The sequence below is a fragment of the Anticarsia gemmatalis genome, chromosome 23, assembly GCF_050436995.1.
Source record: "Anticarsia gemmatalis isolate Benzon Research Colony breed Stoneville strain chromosome 23, ilAntGemm2 primary, whole genome shotgun sequence".
NCBI classification, from domain to species: Eukaryota; Metazoa; Arthropoda; class Insecta; order Lepidoptera; family Erebidae; genus Anticarsia; species Anticarsia gemmatalis.
The window spans coordinates 7,764,190-7,778,098 of record NC_134767.1 but is presented as its reverse complement, the minus strand read 5'-3'; the positions used below and the strand labels follow the sequence as shown (position 1 = coordinate 7,778,098).

Genomic DNA, 13,909 nt, shown 5'->3' with positions numbered 1-13,909 from the left:
CGAGTATTTGCTCTGAGCCTGGCTGTAAATTTATCTTCATAAGTATGAATTTAGGAGTTTATGAGTATGTTCATCAGTTATCTGGTTGCCATAGTACAAGCTCTGCTTAGTTTTGAATCAGATGGCCGTGTGTGAGTTGTCCCAAAATATTTACTCTTTTATTCATAAACACACTATAAACCTGTTCTAGTTAAAAATCTGCAATAATATGTTTTCTCTTTTTTATTCAGCTAAGAAGTGCAAGAAACAAAACACTTTATAAGCCTTGCATATCTTCATATATTTTTATGAATAAGAGGGTTATTATTTATTTTCCGGACACTTAAAATCTCGGGACGGTCACTTAGAATTTCCGAGCAGGAATACCCATTCACCCACGACATGGAAATTGACCTCAGTGTGAAGAAACCATATTAAATTTAATTCTAGATGACATTTGACCGATGTTAAATGTGCAATTTTTATTGGTTCATTTAATTTGTTATATTATTGTTCGTTTTCTAAATGTCCGTGTTTGATAAAATTATCTTTAATTAATCCTATAGGTACAAATTCTTTAATAACAATTAACCCAGTCAATTACCCAATTGTATAATTCAAACATAATTTTTCTTTTTGAAGTACTACAACTAAAGACTGTAAAAGACCATACTGGCCATAAAAGTTATGTACCATTAAAATATCAATAATAGTAGTATACAACTAATTGTTACATGTTTAATGACTTGCTAACTGCGTCAAGTCACACGTGAGAGCACGATAATGACGATCGCACATTGTTATATTAATTGAATCTTATATTTATTTCGTTCAAAGGATAATTAAATTGTCGTTATGTTTTTATCTTACTTTCCGTTCAAGTCATATGATAGTACTAGCTGACTCGCGCTGCTTCGCTTGCGTCACATAAGAGAGAATGGGTCATAATTTTCCCCGTTTTTGTAACATTTTTTAAGGGTACTCTGCTCCTATTGGTCATAGGGTGACGTTATATAGTCTAAAGCCTTCCTCGATAAATGGGCTACCTAACACTGAAAGAATTATTCAAATCAGACCCGTAGTTCCTGAGATTAGTGCGTTCAAACAAACAATCAACCTCTCCAACTTTATAATATTAGTTTAGATTAGTATAGCTATATTTTTTTAAATTAATAAGTTATCTAACACCTAAAGTTACCTTAACCCCGCAAAATCAAAACAGGCAAATTTTTAAAACCTAGAATCAAACCTCTTTTTCCGGGTTCCGTACCCAAGGGGTAAAAACGGAACCCTATCACTGAGACTTCGCTGTTTGTCTATCGCTAGGCTGTATCCCGTGGGCCGTGATAGTTAGACAGATCATGAATTTCTGTCACCGCTACAACAGAAAATATTGAGAATAAAATACATATTTGAAGGCTCCAATGTAACAGTCGCTATTATATTTGCCGTTTTTATAAACACTGGTACTAAATCTACATGCGCGAGTTTAACTCGCACTAGGTCATTTTCCTTATTTTACATGAGAACGACGGTTTCCTAAGTAACCAAATTTTATAAATACATAAAACAACGAATTTGTCCATTACTAAAAACATTAAAATCTTTTCTCCAATTATAACTATGCAAATTTCAGACTCCAGTACAAAAAACTAGCCGACAATTACTCTACAACTCCATATCCTTTAATGCGGCTAAACTATGAGTCAGGTTGAGCCTTAGAGAGAGACAGGAGATAAACAACGTGTGTTAGACAAGGACAGAAGACCGTGAGTCATCCGGGATACGTTTCAGGAGTCCCGGTGACTCACAGTTTGAATGAAGTTGTTTTTATTATGTGCTAGGAAAATTGGGTTAATTAGAGTGTTTGTATAATAAATAATATACCTAATTGTAATGTATTTTTTATAAAAAATTTGCTGTTTCATTTGTGTTTCTGTTAATTATTTTATTTTTCTTTTGTAGGTTTAAGGCTGTAGCGTAATGATAAAGAGCCTGTCTTATGGCCCTTTATGCAGAATATCAAAAAAATGTTGCTGAAATATATTTACTTTAGATCTAATCCCAGACGGTAATGATAATAAGATTGTAATAAAACTAGCATGAAGTCTCATAATTAAGAAATGACGATGATGAGACTTCTAATATTCTTATTCTAGTCGCTTCTCGTTTGATGTAAAAACACAACAAAAATAAAATGACTCATCGTGCTTCTATTCTAAAACAGAAAACACGTTACTGCTAAACCCAACAAGTAAATTCAAAGTTAATTGTAATAAAAATAGTCTTATTTTCAAAAGAAATCGGCATCATTGTCGGTACTTTTCTGAACAAAAACTAACTATAGGAGATACTCAAAAACACACCGCCAAAGGAAAGTTCCGAACATCAAAAGTCAAACTACTAAGAACTCTGTATACCCCAAGCAAGCCACCCAACGCGGCAACATGTTGGCTAAACAATGATTGATGATGTGATTGTGAGAATAGTCAGGTAAAATGCACTATTTCTTAGAAAAAGCAATAGTTGATTAGGTAGATAAGGTTGTCTTATAAAATTGCAGTTTTGAGAAAATATTGTTTGAGAGTCGGTATTTCCACCACAAGATGATAATATGATCGAAGAATATTTTTGAACGAAATGATGGATTTTCGATTTTACGACAAAATTAGGATTTGATTTAAAAAGATTTTTTTCCATTCTTAGTTTACTTTCAGAATTTTACAAAACTGTAGCATAACATGTAGGTATGCAAAATCAGACGCCAGTCATCGTTTAGGATAAAATAAATAAATGTAAGTAGTAATGCTGGGCAAGGGTCTCCTCCCCTAATGAGAAGGAGTTAGGCTTTGAGTCCACCACGCTGGCCAACTGCGGGATAAAATAAAAAAAATAAACAACGCATAACCAAATTCTTTAGTCTCTGTTTACCTTTGTAGACTTTATGTATGTATGTTAAAGAATATTACAAATTTATAGATTGAAATCGTTAATTTCTTAAAAAAATAACAGTTGCAATTCCCTCGTCTACTAACCTCGCAGTGGCCTGTCCGCCCGGCCAGTAGAAAGCCCAGAAGGGGTCCTTGAACGGCACGTCACCCTCCCCGGCCCTCCACAGCGGACAGTCAGGCGTGATCAGTCGCAGTGCCAGCTCAGGAGTCAGGTGTCTACGGCTGACCAGCGTGTGCTTCAATATCAGTGAGGTGATTTCTTTCAGCATTTTGTCTGGAAGGAAAAAGAAATTGATTGATTAATCAGAGTTAATTAATACTGTTATTGGCGAAATGTTGGTGTGTTTTATACACCTCTGCATATACTTTGGAATTTAACACTTCGACATTAACCCTCTTATTCATAAAAATATATGAAGTTATGAAAGGCTTTTAAAATGTTTTGTTTCTTTCACTCCTTAGCGAAATTAAAAATAGAAAACATATTATAGTAGCTTGTAACTAAAATACGTTTACAGTGTGTTTATGAATAAGAGGGTAAGAATAAATCTCTTATTGCGTCAGTGTACATAAGAATTGGGTTTAAGATATAAACCGTTTTGCATCCCAAAACTATGCCGGGATTTTGAAACGTGTGGTAAGTGGTAATCAAATATTGGTATGGAAGTAACTAGCAATTATCAGTTTTCCAGATCTAGAAGATATTTTCTTTTCGTTAAATGTAAAGCAGTAATATATATTTCTTTAAAAACTTTTATTAAAAGTTAAGTATAGTCATTTATTCTGTGTCGCTTTCTTAGGAAGCTTTTTTTTTGTTAGTCTGTACTGTCCCACTGCTGGGTAAAGTCTTCCCCCATTTTCGTCCAGTCCTCCCTGTCTCGTGCTATGCGTGTCCAATTTAAATTAAATCTAGATCGAAGAAGAAAATAAGAAAGAGCAAGCTTTAAGAAGAAAAAAAACCTTTCAAACTTATGTGTTCTAAATAGGCTTTGTAGTTACTACAAATCTCAACATGATATTGTAACAAGTCCCTGTAACAATGTTTGACGTCAATAGAATTAATCAAACCTGCACTTTATAGGCTGTTTAGAAAGTATAAACAATCTATATTAATATTACTATACGTTCCTATGACGTTCTACTGAAGTAGCCTTGAGTATCTGATATTGTTTATTGATAGTTTAAATAGTAACACTTGATAAAGGTGATTGGTAATGTAAACTAGTCCCAAAAATTAAAGGATATAAAAAAACATCCAAATTTTTGGGTGATTTTCAACAAGCTGTAACTCTGAGGAAAATGGTTGTACAGAAAAAATAAAAAAAGCAAATTGTGATGAAGAAATGATTTTTTTTGTCATGGCCAGGTCTGGAGAAATCCTACGAAAACTACCGAAAAAAAAATAATGGTGATTTTTGCAAAAACAAAGAATTTGAAGCTTCGGGGCACAATGAAAAAAACATCGCAGCGCTTTGAATTTTTGAGTGATTCTAGGGGACACTTTGAGGTTGAGAAATTACCGACGATATCCTTTGTTCATCCATTTTATCCAAAGTTATACCAAGTTATCCAAATATCCCTAATTTTGCGAATTTTTGTCCTTTTTTCAGTCCGAGTTTTCAATTCAAAAAAAAAATTTTTCTCAAAGTTGTTTACATTTTCTTATAGAGATTATTGTGCAGTTTTCAAAACCTTACTTTGATTTCCTGTACGATCATTATTTCCGGAGTTATTGAATATCAAAGTCAAAAAGAACTTTTTTGCTTTGATTGACGATAACTCCGCGGCAAATCGTCGTACAGGCTTTTTGAATACGGCAAATTAAAGAGGATTAAATTTTCTAAAAGAGCTTTTGAACGAAACAATCAAAAAAATATTTTTGAAGCCCGTGGACCTTTTTTTAGACAGGAAAAAATTTGGAATTTTTTTTTTCGGTAGTTTTCGTAGGATTTCTCCAGACCTGGCCATGACAAAAAAAAATCATGGTCATATCTGAAAACTAGACACTTGGAGCTACAATTTGCTTTTTTTATTTTTTCTGTACAACCATTTTCCTCAGAGTTACAGCTTGTTGAAAATCACCCAAAAATTTGGATGTTTTTTTATATCCTTTAATTTTTGGGACTAGTGTATAAGGAAAGGTCTTAGGTGTGAGTCTAGCATTAACGAATACAAGTCTTAGCGCTTATTTAGACACTCAATGTAGGATATTAAAAAAAAATAAAATTAAAATTTAGAGTTTGTTTGTTTAACGAACGAACGCGCTAATCTCAGGAACTACTGGCCCGATTTGAAAATTTATTTCAGTGTTAGATAGCCCATTAATAGAGGAAGGCTATTATAATCACGCTACGACCAATAGGAGCAGAGTACCAGTAAAAAATGTAATAAAAACGCCGGAAATTCTCTCTTATGTGACGCAAGCGAAGTTGCGCGGGTCAGCTAGTCTAGGATATTAAAATACGACTTGCATGAACACAGCTTTTAGGTTAGTTGGACGCTAACTCATTTTTGACCAGGTTTTGTATTAAGTTTTTATTTCGATTTATTTTTTAAACCGTTGCCGCAACTTCGTCCCTGTAGTGAATTCCCGGGGTATAAAGTATCCTATGTGTGAAGTGAATTCAGGTTATAAAATACCTTTGTGCAAAATCTGTGGAAATCCGTTCAGCAGTATAATTTACAGTGATTGAGTAACAAATATTGAAAGCTTTGGCGTTTATAATATTATGTTTGATAGCCGACCCGCGTAACTTCGCTTGCGTCACATAAGAGAGAATGAGTCAAAATTTTCCCCGTTTTTGTAACATTTTTTACTGGTACTCTGTTCCTATTGGTCATAGCGTGATGATATTTAGCCTATAACCTTCCTCGATAAATGGGCTTTCTAACACTAAAATAATTTTTAAATCGGACCAGTAGTTCCTGAGATTAGCGCGTTCAAACAAACAAACAAACAAACTCTTCAGCTTTATAATATTATATTTATATATTTATAATATTAGTATAGATGATACAAAAAATATATTTTTTATTTAATACTATTGGTCGTAGCGTGATGATATATAGCCTATAACCTTCCTCGATAAATGGGCTATCTAACACTGAAAGAATTTTTCAAATCGGACCAGTAGTTCCTGAGATTAGCGCGTTCAAACAAACAAACAAACAAACAAACAAACAAACAAACAAACAAACAAACAAACTCTTCAGCTTTATAATATTAGTATAGATAATAATAATTGAATCTATGACACCCCTCAGTGGGAAGTGGTGTGGCGACCTGTTATAATTTGGAAACCATTTATCACATGCTTTGTCCATTACAAAATTCCACACTTAATTTATAGTTCCTTTAAAATGTCTCCATAATTAATTCTAATTGCAGATATTAATCGTTAAGGAAAATTCATTCATCTTTCCATAACAGTTTTAATAGGAAAACTACTTCGAAACAGATAAGGTAGAAAACCTTATTTAACTTAAATAACTTACAATTTGTATCAACGCAACTGCTAAAGGAAACTTAACGGAAAATCTTGCCGTAATCTTAAAGAAGGCCGCGTGGAAAATTATTGTTTGTGAGTAAATAAATAAACAATTATAAAGTACAATGGAAATATAGTATTGTTTTGTAAAGGTCATTGACATTGAAGTTTTTATTCTTTGCAGTATGTTATTTTTTAGTATTGAATGATAGATTGAGGAATAGCATGGAGATTGTTGTGGTTAAATGTGGTTCGAAAGAAGATATAGGGACAAGGATTAAGAATGGAAGGCTTAAATGGTTCGATCATGTAGAGAGAATAAATGAATGAAGAATTACGAACTTTAATGTGGACGTAAATGGCATCGTCAGGAGGTGACGCCCCAGAAAGACATACACAGATTATATCGGCGATGTCTTGCAGAAAGGTCAGGTGCGTAGTACTCGTAACCGGTGGTCCTGTATGACAAGATGTATGGATGTGAATGAGGCAAGGTAAGTTTGTTGGATCGTACCAAGTGGTGTTTGGATCTCTGTCTACCCCTTAGGTAAAAAGGCGCGACTTTATAATTATGAGTATATAAAAAGTGAGTAAATATCGAACAATGGACTTTAAACGTACACCGCATGCATGTTTTTTGTATATATGTAAGTTAAATTAAGGCCGGTATGAAAGGAATTACAAGCAATTGTTACTTTAATAGAGAGCTAATTTCGTTTACCTATTTTGATGATCATATTTCATTTTTATTAAAGTTCTAGCTGAATCTATCAACATTACGATACTATAGAAACCTTCACACTATACATGTGTCGTCACTAGTTCACACCGTAGTAAATTGACTTCCCATAGTAGTAACACTATAGTCATGGTGCTAATTGAAACCAGTTTGGAGCAAAAACTTGGTATTTTGGCGTTATTTCCAAATACTATAATAGCTATTTGTTTGACATTTTTGGGGTTTATTTAATGTATTTATGTAATCGATGTTACTGTTTTTCAAAAACCAGCTATCATTTAAGCTTATCAATGATGTTCTTAAAGAAATGAGAGTTACATAAGATAATACATGTAATTAATTCATAACGAATTTTAGTCATCTGCATCCGTTAAGCTAAATATAATATAACGTTCGCGCATGACCAGTTTTGTGTACTCTAACCTCTGAAATCCCTTCTTCCGTTGCTCAGGTGTGGGACAGTAACAGGCAATGAGTAAAACATGTAAATTTAACAAAAATAAAAGAGTAGGTATAAAGATCTGATTTTTAGTCGGTGTATGTACATTTTGAGTACAGGTTTGAGTCCGTGTTTGAGGATATTTTCTGAAAAAATACAAAGCATTAGCCATCCATAACATATTGCAAATTAGTAACTTCTTAATCTGTTTATCTACCACGCATTCTTTACAAAAATAAATAATTCAAATACATATTCACGGTGTAAACCATTCAAGAATCAAGTAAACAAATTATAAAAACATTGCGGGAAATATCCAATCTGCTCGCTGGCAGGAAAATCTTGAGGTTTCTGAACTGACGTGCGTCGTGTGACGTCACGAATTAATTAATATGGCCGACCGCTAGTTGTCGAGACTTTACGTAATAATGTGATACCTTATTGAGCCTTGGAAAGATTGTTTGTGCTGTGTCTAAAACGGTTTAGTAATAGAAATAGCTGTACATTCTATGAATCCTTTTTTGACTAGTTTAAGCGTTTTCGCAGTATTTTACGCATTCACAGTCCGAGTTTTGTTACATTTTCGATTTTATTTTACTGATTTAAGTTATTTGCAAAGGATCATTTATTTGTACCTCCTTTAGAGAGTATTTTTCAATTCATGTAAATTGGGTCAAAACGTTTAATTTTCTTTTCAACCCGTTACTATACCACTGCTGGGCAAGGGTCCCATATAACAAGAGAGGGTTTAGGCGTTGCTGTTGAAAAAACATTGTTTCATTCTAAAAACTTGGACAATTTATGTTACCGTAATACTATTACTATTTAAAGCTATTACAAGAAATACAGACTTCATAGAAAAATGTTTCAGAATTCACTTACTAACAGTTATATACTTAGTACCTAGCCAATTATAATGCTTACAAATGTTCTGCAAGTATCTGGTCACATGTTTTGTTCGACGAAACAATACAGCCTTACATTTGTACTGTGGTAATTGGGCTTCTAGGCGTCTCTTACTGACTGTTTGAAGTGCGGTCCCTACAACAAGGGAGGGGTTCGGTCTTGCTGTTAATACTACAAAATATCTTGGACAATTATGTTACTGCGATATTATTACTACTTAGTCAAAGTTATTCAAAGAAAAACAGACTTCATAGAATAATGTTTCAGAATTCAGTTACCAACAGTTATATTTAGTACCTGGCCAATTATAAAGCTAACAAATGGTCTGCAAGTATATGGTCACATGTTATGTCTTCAAAACAATACAGCCTTATATTAGTTCAGTGCATGGTAATTGGGCTTCTAGGCGTCTCCTAGTGACTGTTTGAAGTGCGTATGTCTACATATATACTACAATATTGCTATATTGGTCAGACAAATCACGATGTTTATATTACGAATAGTTCTACGAAGTTAGCTGTTAATTTGTCGTGACGAAATGGTGGAAGATTTTGATAGTCTATAGTAATTTTATGAAAGTATTTTCTCGTATTAAAAAAACTTCCTAGATTTTTTTAGTTTTTGAACGTCTTATTTTAGCTCTTACCGTATATCCGAAGAAGAATGTAAGTATTGCTACTTTTTAAGTTAATAATTAGTTAGCTTGCAGTGGAAATTAATTTTTTAATGTTCTAATGTTCTTGAATGTAGATTAAGGTATATGAAAATCTATCCACAATTCATTTGTAAACATATGTTGTTACTCATTAATGTACAGTAAACTTAGGTGTTTAGGAAGTAGAGTGTGTCATAGTATACAAGTAAAGTTTATCTGGAAACATGTTTTCCCGACCCCTTATGTGTAGAAATAAGGTCGAGAGATCAACTATTACTCATAGTCTCTTATGTCGATAAACAAATGCATTTTACTCTGTTATCATGTTCAAAGAAAACGATAAGGGAGTGGAATATCCATCATGTCTATCGGATTTTAAGAAATATTCAGATTATATAATCCTCTGAATCAATGAAACACTACAAAAAATTAAAAGGAAATTCCGTTTTTATTTTCCTAGAGCACAATATTTTTATAATATAAGTTTGTATACAATTAAATGGAAATACAGAGCATTAATGAACTCACGCAAAAAAGTCCCTTTAACCATATCAGTTGAACTAAAAAATCTACTTTCAATTAATTACATAGCAACTTAGCAGAATTATTTCCTGAAACCAGTTCAGGTAGTCTGTAAAACTACTATTGCCTACGTAAGACTATCCCAAGAATAAAAAAAAACAAATATTGGCATAACACACAGACGTCAACGCCCAATCAAATAAAAAAACCAATACAATAAAAAATAACTGGTATATAAATAAATAATTTAAAAATAGAACACGTTTAAAGTGACAGTTGCGTCATAAAACAAATATGGCGGTTGACTCGTGCGCGCGAGTCGCACTTGTTTGTCGCACCGGTGCGGTGAAGTGGATATAGGGTTGGCAATCACAATTTTTTCTCTCTTGTATGAAACAAGAGAGAAAACATTATGATTATTTATGATCTGGTGTAAATGGTTTTGTAAGCTCCGTAGCAAATATGAGAGCTTTCTCATGTTTTTGCGTTAATTTTAGGATATTATCTAATCAAGTATTTATTAATAATATAGTTAATAATATAATCAAATGCTCCTAAAATATCTTTCACAGTTAAATATTTGAGTTACAATGCAATAAAACTGAAATCTTTGATATGATTTATCAAAGGAACATTTCCACAATTCTTTTGGAGTTCTGAACCACAACATAGACGCAATTAAACCCTTATTTTGTAGCAAACGAACTTTCGGAACCTCAGTACAGTAAAATTTAGAACATTAGCAACACACAAACAGCAATTTACCAAAGCCTTAATAAAATTCATCATACGTAACACAAAACTACCATAAAATTATGTCATAGTGATAACCCTAACACCAGCTGTTCGCTATGACCTCGCGTGAGTTCAATGACGCGATCAGCTGACTGTAGGACAAGGCAGTCACTTGACTCTCATACATAACATACATACATATCGCTCCTTCAATGCAAAAGGGCCACAACTCAAAAAAAAAATGAAAATCGTTTTATTGCAAAAATGACACCTGAACCGACTATATTTTATAGTAAAAAAAAAACACCCATCATTTTTGCTTATTTTATGGCTGCACTGACTTACTGCCCTTTTTGCATTAGCTCACTTTGACAGGTAATGTCAGTGCAAAACAGCCACTTTGTGAGTTGCGCCCGGAGATTCAACGCAAATGCTCGTCAGTTGCGTGAAAAAGTGCCACAATCCAAAATACGTCTGTGTTGGGTGCAAAATATCAAGTTCATGTGATTATATTTCACAATACAAAACTGCCATATTTTGGAAAACGTCCTTTTTGCATTCTAATTACAGTATTTGTTACCATATGTTGTAATACAAAAATGCCATATTTCTGAAAACGACCGTTTTGCATTCAAACACTAGTATTTGTTATTATATTTTGTAATATAACAGTAGCATATTTTGAAATACGTCCTCTTTGCAATAAATTATTGTGAAATAAATAATCATTTTTAGCATGCTACAATGGGAAGGCCATAAATATGACCGTTTGGCATGATAATAATTTTAGTTTTCGTTAAAATTTTCGAAATAAAATTTAACATTTTGATGCAGGGAAAGGCAAGGGGGGACCCTTCCCTTTCAAATCGCCCTTTTAGCGGCAAGATCCGACTAGTCCTTTTCAAATGCGTCTAGGTCATCCCGCCATCTCCGTTTAGATCTCCCGCGTCTGCGATGACTATCCTCTCGCATCCAGTTGGTAGATATGCGGGCCCACCTTTCCGGATGCATGCGGATAATGTGGCCGGCCCAGTTCCATTTCAACCTGGCGGTCTTCTTCCCTAAATCGGCTATGCGAGTTTGGGAGCGCAGTATAGAATCTGTTCTTCTTACATCTGATATACTACGCTCCATTTCTTTCTGGCAAACCTTCGGTTTCTACTTTTGGTTTTCCGTAAGGGACGATGTTTGGGCACCGTAGGTTAGGACGGGTAGTATAAACATTTCGACGAGCTTCCGCTTTAGTGACAGTGGAAGGTTACCTTTCATTAGCTCTTTCCTGGACCAGGACCTCTTTCAGGCACTTGTGACACGTTTGTCCAACTCTTTGTCCCGTCGGTTGTTAAAAGAGATTATCTGGCTCAAGTAAGTGTACTCGTCGACATAGTGTATGACGTGTCAGCCTACCTCGACCCTACGTTTTGTGTTGTTGGTCATAACCTGGGTTTTTGTACGGTTCTTACTTAGTCCAATCTGAAGGCTTGCCGTGCTCAGATCTTTGAGCATTGATTCTAGTTCCAATGCAAAGGAAGAGAAGAGGACAATGTCGTCTGCAAAACGAAGGTTTGTTAACTGTTTGCCACTAACAACAATGCCTTTCGATTGCCGCCAGGCTCCTGAAAAATTTTCGAGGGTGCTGGTAAGTAATTTTGGAGATAGCGGGTCTCCCTGTTTCACGCTTCTTTGGATTTAGAGAGATTGTTGTATATTGCTTTGATGAGTTTGATGTATGTAGCTTCGATTCTTCATAGTATCTTTAAGAAGGTCCTGGTTATGGAGTGATGATTCTATGGCGGAATGACTGATGCTGCCAAAAGCTTTGGAATAATCCACGAATGCTAAATATAAAGGTTTATTAAACTCATAAAACTTTTCTATTATCTTATTTCTTTAATACTCCTGCTGCACTCAGTCTACTCGTCACGTTACCCATTGATTGATGATGATGATGGATGTTTAATTTTACTAAATAATGAAAGTTACGCACAAAGTTGATCTCTATTATTAATATATTACTTACTTAATAATAAGTAAAGATTTTTTAATTTAGATTGTTTAATACAATGTTTTTCTGGTGTCTATTCACTTATGGTTTTATTTACTAATAAGATTTAACTTTTTGATACGGTTTTTTACCAAAAAATGTACAATAAACCATTTTTATTTGCAAAACTGTGTTTAATTTTTGACATATTTTTCATGATATTGGTTCAAATTTTGAATGCAAAACGGACTTATATGCGTTTTTTTCTTAATAGGTAACAGCTATTACAAAGTTTATATTGTAGATAGATAGAGCTAAAAAATACGCATCTAATGATGTATTAACATCTTATATTTAATTAATAAATATATAAAATATTATAAAAAAACAGTTTCAAAAATTTGTTTTGGCTGTCCTGTAAAATTTATAGTTTTCGATTTGTGGCCCTTTTGTATTCAAGGAGCGATATATTATTATATTACTGATAGAGTTAGTTAGAGAGGTGTGTCATTATGTTGCGCTCACCGGTCGGTAAACGATCTGTGGGTTAAGCAAACCTTGGCGCGGTCATTCCATAGATGGGTGACCGCATAGTGGTATTTGAACAGGGGTCTCCGTGTTTCGGAGGGCACGTAAAAAGTCGGTCCCGGTTGTCGTAAGAAGAAAACCGTAGGTTTACGGCCGTTTGCAATACTCTATCTATCCACTGTTTACTTACTAAAGACTACGAGAGACATTATCCTCATAATTTAATGGTTACTACTCTTACTATAGCTCGTTAATAGTTGGCGATTTCTACCAAAGTCAGTTAATTAAATATCGTCTTGGATTAATAAACCAAGATAGCAATCTGTTATCTTTGACAGAATATTGACATCGGCCGAAACAAGAATTGCGCAAGGATACCTGGTTGCGGATCTTTCCAACCTTCATTATGAGAGTTCAGGGGGATTAAGTAAAGTCGCAATGAATCACATACTTAAGAATGTTCAAATAAATAATGAAAATTTCTAAAAACAAAACAAAAAAATCACTTAGTCGATATTTTAATAATTGATAACATCCTTCTTTTAGTAGTCGTTGAGTCATATAAACATTTGCATAAATTGAAAAAAATACAAGGAAATTAACTTACAAAATAAGTTTTTCAAACATATCTTTATTTGTGTGCTTCAAAGGAAGGCACGAGTCTAGCTTAATTCTTAGTATGTCTACAAAAGACGGGGTTTTGCCAACAACTATTTAAATATAATACAAATGTTCTGAGAAATTGTGAATATTATTATAATCACACATATACTTACATAAATGCTCTTACTTTTTTGTATTTATATAAGGACGTTTTTATTTTTTATTTACTAAGTCGATAACTCCAATACAGTCTGCGCCTAGTGTTGCCATAGTTATTGAAACGTATTTTTTAACAGTTTGTTTTATAACTAATTTTTTTTAATGAAGAATTTGGGACAATATGCTTGTAATATTCAAGTTTAAATTATTGTAGAAAAATG

At 33.6% G+C, this 13,909-nt stretch overlaps 1 protein-coding gene across 3 annotated transcripts in view; it reads right to left on the bottom strand.

Moving 5' to 3' along the window:
• The window catches only part of LOC142983014 (electron transfer flavoprotein beta subunit lysine methyltransferase-like), a 68,103-nt gene that overhangs the window by 13,443 nt on the left and 40,751 nt on the right, over window positions 1-13,909 (bottom strand). For all 3 annotated transcript variants that reach the window (XM_076129776.1, XM_076129778.1, XM_076129777.1), the window contains exon 2: window positions 3,015-3,204. In XM_076129776.1, the coding sequence (XP_075985891.1) occupies window positions 3,015-3,204 (190 nt within the window). The remainder of the gene's footprint in view (window positions 1-3,014; window positions 3,205-13,909) is intronic.